At 42.8% G+C, this 8,028-nt stretch overlaps 1 protein-coding gene across 1 annotated transcript; it reads right to left on the minus strand.

Moving 5' to 3' along the window:
* Positions 1–735: 735 nt before the first annotated feature.
* On the minus strand, positions 736–7,812 carry LOC148090418 (rhox homeobox family member 1-like). Its single transcript, XM_087829452.1, has 3 exons — positions 7,391–7,812; positions 5,117–5,162; positions 736–792 (listed from the first exon to the last, which is right to left on the minus strand). The coding sequence occupies exons 1-3, from the start codon at positions 7,810–7,812 to the stop codon at positions 736–738; spliced, it is 525 nt and encodes a 174-aa protein (XP_087685578.1).
* Between the last annotated feature and the right edge of the window lie 216 nt (positions 7,813–8,028).

Consider the following 8,028-nt stretch of genomic DNA (forward strand, 5'->3'; position numbering starts at 1 on the left):
GGGGAGGAAAGGGGGAAGAGACTCTTTGTGGCCTTGATGGAATCTTTTCTGTGTTCTTTGTAAGCAGCAGAACCCTTGGCCAGAATATTCCCCAATCTCCTCCCACAGAGGGAAGATGGTGACCGGGATTTGCAGCACGTGGGATGAGGGTTTGATGGTCACCTTCCATAAAGCCCCGTGAGTAGCCTTCTTGGGTGATTCCCTTTGAGTCAAGTATTCAGCCTGAACTTGTCAGCATGAAAAGAGCTCTCCTTCTCAAGAAACACACTGTTCCCTCAGTGATGACATACCCTGCCCAATCTGGCACATATTTATTGTCTAAAGAGGCAGGGTGGGGATGAGGATGGGATGAAGGTGGGAGTAGAGAAGGTATGGGTCAGTGCACACTCACCATGGGCACCTGGGAAATTTCAGTGATGTGCAGGGCCTACTGACAGTGATTTGGATCATCTCATGAAAGGAGGCCTCCTTGTCATTCATTTAAAATGGCACTTCCTTCACAATTTCCATACATACCCTACTTGTCCCACATGTGACACAGAGACAAATATATTGAGAATGTACCTCTTTATTGAAAACACAAGTGCAGAGGGGGTGAGGGTGGCATGGGTGGCATAGGGGTGAGTTGCACAAGAAGAAATGGTCTCCACTCAGGCTCCTGAACAAGGATCACATTCTAGGACCGCTCCAACACTGTAAAGTAGAGGTGGTTCTGCGTAGCAGGTGGTACATTCCTCAGCATCGATATCTCACATTTCTCCAGTCCTTAGCCCTCTTATTCTTGAACCAATTCTACAATCAGAGGGGAAAAAGGGGTTGAGTTAGTATATTGAACAGTTAGTGTCATCATAGAAAGAATCACAACATGCAACATTATATGCCATTCAGGCTTACAACTGAATCAGAAGTTCTTTACTTATTGCTAAAATACCTCAGGGAAGTTAATACCACCACCTCCTTCAGCTCACCTCTGGTGTGCACCAGTTATGTGTTAATTGCTTCAACAGGCCTATTGCTCCCAATTTTAATATTCTAATGGCTTGTGTCACATCTTGGATGCAAGTGTAGCTTGAGTTGCACCATTTCTTGGTAACAGGATAAAGAAAGGTCTGTATCTTGATAGCTGACTATTAGCAGTTAAGCTGGCTTCTGTCCCCTCCTCACTAGGGATAGTGTCACCTTCTGTGTGGGAGGAATTTGGGCATGATAAATAGGGGGCCTTGTTTTAAGTCATATTGAGGGTAAAGGCTCCCTATTTGAAAATCCTATCTTCTGCATGAAGTATATTCTTAATAGGAAGGAACATATTGGCTTTTTAGATAGAAGGTTTTCTTCCAGGATGTCAAAGAGGTCATTAGTCCTCTGAAACCTTTTCAGAGTTAAAAAGGTGCTCCAGTAAGGAAGGCCTAGTCATGGGACCCATGGAGTTTGTGGCTTGTCTACTGCGAAGTGAGAGTTGCTGAAAGCCCGGGAGACTGCCTTATCATTCTAGCCTGTAGTGTTAAACACTGTGGAGTCCAACTCGACCAACTGCCAATTTCCAAAGACTCTCAAAAACATCTTTGGCTATCCAAAATTTAGGAGAGAGAGGTATACCATTGTAATCGTTGTCAATTCCTTTTTTAAAAACCTTACCTGAAGGTGTGTTTCTATAGATTTTCAGAGAGAGGAAGGGAGATAGAGAGGGGCATTGATGCAAGAGAAAAACATCCATTGTTTGCCTCCTGTACACCCCAATAGCCAGGTGGAACCTGCAACCCAAGTATGTGCCGAGACTGGGAATTGAACCCACAACCCTTTTGGTGCACAGGACAATGTCCCAACCAACTGAGCCACCCAGCCAGGGCATAACCATTGTTAATTCTTCACACTCCACTCTAACCCACCCTAAAAACCATCCTGGGCTCAGGACCAGGTCAGCTCACTCTGCTCTGGCTACAATTCCAGGACCCTGGACCAGAGCTGCTGCTTTCCACAATGGCAGGTTATCCTAGCCCCTGCTACTCAACCAGAAGTCCCAACCCCATCCCTTATCCTTAAGGCAAATGGTGGAACACATATTTCAGGAAGATAATGGGCTACCAAGGTAAGGGATCATAACTTTTTCTTCCTTGAATATCTGCCAACTCTTTCCACAAAGAAACAGTAAGTTAGACTTGTCTGTCTTCTCTGTGTCCTAGTTAATGGGGTGTATGTTGTATTTAAATATTTGAAGTTGCCCGGCCAGTCATGGCTCAGTGGTTGAGCATTGACCTAGGATCCAGGCGATCAGGGTTCAATTCCCGGTCAGGGCACATGCCCAGGTTGTGGGCTGCAGCCGATCAATGACTCTCTCATCATTGATGTTTCTATCTCTCTCTGTCCCTCTCCTTTCCTCTCTCTGAAATCAATAAAGATATATTTTTTAATAAATAAATAAATAAATAAATAAATAAATAAATATTTGAAGCTTCCAAACTGCACATTTTAAGTGACAAAAAGGGTCATGTCTCTCTGTGTGAGTCCTGGCTTTGCCCTCGCCTCTTAGGATTTGTACTCTTTCTGCTGCATGAATATATTGTCTAAAGAAGCTTTGGGAGGATGCAAATATACCAGTGGTCAAAATCCCATAAACATAACTGAAGTCCACAGCTAGCTCTGGTATGGGCTGATATTGGGTCTGTATTCCCAGTACTTGTTTCACAAAACTGTTCTATTTGCAAAAGAAAGGAGGAAACCATGTACTAAGCTTTTGTGGAAATTCATGCTGTAGGGGTTGAAAATAGATGAGAACACTAAGTTTTGCCCCTGATTTTTTTTCTCCAGGTTCCTATTCCCTTCCAAATGCCATTGAGAGAGCACCATGGAAGCCCATGGAAGGGGAAAAGCAAGTCACCAAACCTTATGTTCTTTCTTTAGTTCTGCACAGGCTTTGTCAGCCTGAGAAAGTGCTCTCAACCTCCTCCCAACCTTTCCAACCTGAGCCAGGCCTGTGAGCCAGTCTGTGGTGTCAGGATGCCAGTACTCAATGGCCTGCTTTGTTGGGCTGCAGCCCAAGTCCATCACTGCACTCACACATGCACTCTGTAGCAAAGCTCAGAAACCCAGCCTGATTTTCTTCACTTCCCTTTAGGCAAATACCACTTTGATACAACTTTTGATCCCATGACCTACACATTAGCCTTCACAGCCTGCAAGAGGGGAAAAAGTATGTGGAATTAACACAGCTATGAATCTATTGCAAAGGGGGCCACATCTTGCCACCAAACAAATTCCACAAAACTCGCCTCTTCAAAACGGTACCATCAAAATGGAAAAAACACCTTAGATGTTAGAAATTCCTCATGAGAATATTCACTTGTGCATTTCTTAGATTCATAAGGCTGAATTTGTGTAAGATATGAAAGACCTCTTTTGATTGCATGTAACTGTTCTCTAACCTTTTCACCCTTCTTAGCTCAATTCACATTACTTTTTGTTCATTTGTTTTTTCTGTGGACTGACTTCCAAAGCTTGTAAACTTTCCCTCCATTCTCAGCATGTGATTGTTCCAGCAATGTTTTCAGGTTGAAATATCAACGGGTTTCAGAAATGTGCAGTTTGGGGCTGCCACTCTTTGCAGTGCCTAACCAAACACTTAAAAACAAAAGAAGGAAACCAGGTGATGGAACAGGTAAGCTGTCTTCCCCGTCAGTCTCAGCTTCAACATAAATTGTTCGTACAGAGCAGCAACTTTCAACCCTTTTCATCTCATGGAACACATCAACTAATTACTCAAATTCTGTCCCGCACCAAAACAGATATTGTACATTTTACAGATCTGACAAAAAATATAGATATAATTTTGATTGATTCACATGGGAAGACTATTGTGTTGGCTGTTGTCAGTTTTGTATATGACAATCTAAGGGGGAAAAAGTCAGTGCCCCTGACTGATCAGGTACTGCATGTTTTGAAAGTTCTTGCAGAACACCAGTGTGCCTGCCCCAGCACACTGATTGAACAGTGCCAATTTAGAGCGTTTTCTGGAAAAGTTACTTCACTACCCCAATATTTATAAATGTGTTGATTTAGCTAACAGCTTAAGCTTGGCTCTAAATGATTCAGTACAATTGGACCCTCTTATAACCTGCTCGTCTGTGCATTAATTTGAATACTTCCAAAGTCAGGCTGAGCCCCAACAAAGCTCCCTGGAGGAGTGGTCCTTAGGGGTACCAGTGCTAGGAGTTGAAGTTTACTGAATGTACTGATGTGGCTCAAGGCACGTGGCCCCAAATTATGCCGATGTGGCCTATTGATTGTTTTTAATGAAACTTACTTGACAAACAGCTGGTGCAAAAAGAACGTTCTGACTTTGCACTGTCACCCTGAAACCAGGAAATAAATCTCCCATTTGAAAGGTGCCCTCCCTGCACCAGGAGTAAGAGACATCCTCAGAGCCAGAGACAGGGAATTTAGGACCCAGAGGCTATACAAACATGTCTCATTAATTCTTTACTAATTTCTCCTCTCAGCCCAACTCTTCTTAGATTCTTTGCTGAATGAGCACCCAAGTCTAAGTCTCTTTGTCTTGTCCACTCCTCACAAATATATTGTTACTTTCCCTAAATAGGATAAAAGCTGTCTGCTTGGGATATTTCCTTAGACCCCATTTTTGTGAGACATCTGTGTGTATGAATTCTTCATATTCCCGGCTAATCTGTCTTGTGTCACTTCATTGGTTAGGCCAACCAGAAGAACTAAGAAAGGAAGTGGGAAATTGTCCTTCTCCCCAAAAATACACTTTATACGTGTGTGTGTGTGTATACATACATATATATATGTATATGGTTACAGACATAAATATCTACATGTTCGTAAATAATATATATTTAATTTTGTACACAAACTGTGCAAAACAGTTCATTTTAGCTTTTCGTTTAAGAAATCCTGTTCTATCTGGTGATGGGAAATAACCATGAACTGGAGTTTATGTGTTCCATCACTTGCCACAAAAATTCCTATGGGGAAAATTTATTTGCCAAAATAAGACAGACAAGGAGACATAGCAACATAAGGTCTAGGACAAAGGTATCCAAGGCTTGAGACAGGTTTTAGGATGGCTCCCCTGCCAAAGGGCTTTTTCAGGTTTACTGACCTGCACTCTGTCTTCAGTGTCACCTATGCGTCTGGCAATGATCCTTCTGAAGGGAGAAAACCACAAATGTTTAGTATTTGGAGTTGTGAAAAAATGAAATACATGGGTACATTTAAAATTTGCATTCTCCCCTCAAGAACCTCCACAGCAAACTATTCTGTCTTTCCCAGCACAAGGCTTGCTTTATAGATGGTTGCTCCTCAAAATTTAAGGTGACACCAACAACTCAGTGGTCAGATAAATAACTTTTGTGAACTTTAGAAAAATATAAGAGTTAATGCAAAAATCTCTGATGAAGCAATTACAAAAGTCTGAAATAAAAAGTCAGCATTGCAATTGTTTGACAGTATCTCAATCTCCACACCCTGATTCCAAAAATCCTATTTACAAAATCAGATTCACCAACATAGGCAGTAAAGAAAAAATAGATAAACTGGATCACATCAAAATTAAAAACTTATGAGCATTGAAAGAACCCAACCAGTAGAGTGAGAAGGCACCCACGGGGTGGGAGAAAATATTTGCAAGTCATATATCTGATAAAGAGTTTATGTCCAGAATATATTGAGGACCCTGCAACAGAACAATGAGAAAACACCCAGATGAAAAAAAGGCAAGGCCTTGAATACACCTTTCTCCAAAGGTGATATACAAATGGCCACTAAACACATGAAAAGATGCTCAACGGCATTATTTAATAATTTAAGAAATTAAAATAAAACCCACACTGATAGCACCTCATCCCATTAGAATGGGTACTGCCAAAAAAATCAGAAAATAATGATTGTTGTGGAGGACATGAAGAAATTAAACCTTTGTGCACTCTTATTGGGAATGTAAAATGGTGCCACCTGATTCCACTTGTATGAGGTGCTCCTATGGGTGTTACACTACAGAGTTTCAGGTTTACAGGAGGAAGGGCTGTGCAGATGGATGGTGGTGATGGTTGCACAGTAAGAAGAATGTACTTAATGCCACTGAATTGTGGTTAAAAATAGTTAAGATAATAAACTTTGTGCTATCTGTATTTTAACATAATAGAAATTAGGAACAATAAATTAGTCTCTTAAAAAATTAAAATGGCCAGGCTGGGCGTGGCTCAGCAGTTGAGCATCGACCTGGGATCCAGGTGATCGGGGTTCGATTCCCGGTCAGGGCACATGCCCAGGTTGTGGGCTCGATCAATGACTCTCATCATTGATGTTTCTGTCTCTCTCTCCCTCTCCTGTTCTCTCTCTGAAATCAATAAATATATATATTTTTTAAAAAATTAAAATGGGCAAAGCACTTGAAAAAGCACATTAAAAGATGCTCAACATCACTTATCCATAGGGAAATGCCAATCAAAACCATAAGATGCCCCTTCACGTCCACTGAGACAGCTAATATCAAAAAGGCAGAAAGTAACAAGTGTTGGGATGAATGTGGAGAGATTGCAATCCTCATGGCTGCTAGTGGAAATGTAAAATTGTGCAGCTACTATGGAAAACAATAGAGCAGTTGCTCAAAACCCTTAAAGCAGGAGTAGCATATGATCTGGCAATTGCACTTCTGGGTATACACAAAATGATTGGAAACAGTGACTCCCACCTGATTTTGCACACCCAAGTTCATAGAGGCCTTATTCACAATCCCAAAATATAGAAGCAACCCAAGTGCCCATCAATAAACAAATAGATAACAAAATATGGTATTTACACACCATGAAATATTATTCAGCTTTAAAAAGCAAGGAATCCTATCACAGGCTACAGCATGGAAGAAACTTGAGGGTATTACACTCAGTGAAATAATCCAGTCACAAAGAGAAAACCAGTGTGTGATGCCACTTCTAGGTGCACCTGGAGGATTCAAATGGCTAGGAACCGAAAGTGGAAAGGTGGTTGCCAGGCCGGAGAATGGAGTTGTTTACTGTGTCCAGTTTTAGTTTTACAAGAGGAAAAGTGTTCTGAGGATTGATTGCACAGTATGAATGTACTTAACACCACTGAACTGTACACTGAGAAGTGGTTAAGATAGCAGAATTTATCTTTAAGTACAAATTACTATAACTTAATAAAAGACCACTGACCAGTAACCAAACTGGATTCATGTGCCGACTGTACGAAACTATTTCCCTGATGCTCAGAAGGTTTCCCCCTCCCCCAACCCTGGAGCACAGGTAGCTTTTCTGGCTTAGAAAGAGAAGGAGAAGGCACAGGGCAGAGACAAATGTGCCTAGAAATAAGCCCAGACCCCTTGGAGAACTGGGCACCTCTTTGGGCAGCCACTTACCCTGTGAACCAGTCTGGGTCTTGAGTGTGTTCATAAATGCTTTCCAGCTCCCGCACTTGGACCGGAGTGAACTCTCCGCTTTCAAGTTGTGGCTGCCGGTTCTGGCGTTGCGGTGCCGCGGCAGCCGCCACCTGGGCCATCTCAGCCAGCTGCTGCCCCGGCTCCTGGTCGCCGCCTCTGCTCTCGTGGTTCCTGTGGCCTTCGTGATCGACGTCACCTTCGTGGCCGATGCTGCCTTCCTGGTCGCCTTCGTGGTGGATGTCATCCATGAGGCCCGGATCTCCTTCCTGAATGTGGCCTTCTTTTTTGGCGTCTGGCCCCGCACCCTGCACAGATTCAGAACTTATTGCCACTTGGTCAAAAATTTCGAATTGTTTGCGAAAGCTGAGGTCATAGTAGTTCACCTTGGGTGGAAGCTCCATGGCTGGAATGCAGCCAAGGTGGAGCGCCAGTCGAATGAACTGTGATGGTCGGGAACTCAGCTGCCTGCAAAGGCTGAGGCTGGTTCTCTTTTCGGAGCCTGGTACTGCTTATAACTGGTGTGAGACAAATTCAATGCCTATGGGCTAGATTTAGATGATTATTATTGGCTGTATTCCACAGTCGTCCTCCCCTCCCTCCCCCTCTGACCCCCCTTG

The sequence above is a fragment of the Miniopterus natalensis genome, chromosome X (genome assembly GCF_054644295.1).
Source record: "Miniopterus natalensis isolate mMinNat1 chromosome X, mMinNat1.hap1, whole genome shotgun sequence".
NCBI lineage: Eukaryota > Metazoa > Chordata > Mammalia > Chiroptera > Miniopteridae > Miniopterus > Miniopterus natalensis.

Excerpts from the sequence above, each read along its gene's own strand:
- LOC148090418 (XM_087829452.1), bottom strand. The coding sequence starts at position 7,812 with ATGGAGCTTCCACCCAAGGTGAACTACTATGACCTCAGCTTTCGCAAA. Across the intron at positions 5,163-7,390 it reads GACCCAGACTGGTTCACAGG|AAGGATCATTGCCAGACGCA; the intron begins GTAAGTGGCTGC and ends TTCTCCCTTCAG. Across the intron at positions 793-5,116 it reads ACACTGAAGACAGAGTGCAG|AATTGGTTCAAGAATAAGAG; the intron begins GTCAGTAAACCT and ends CTCTGATTGTAG.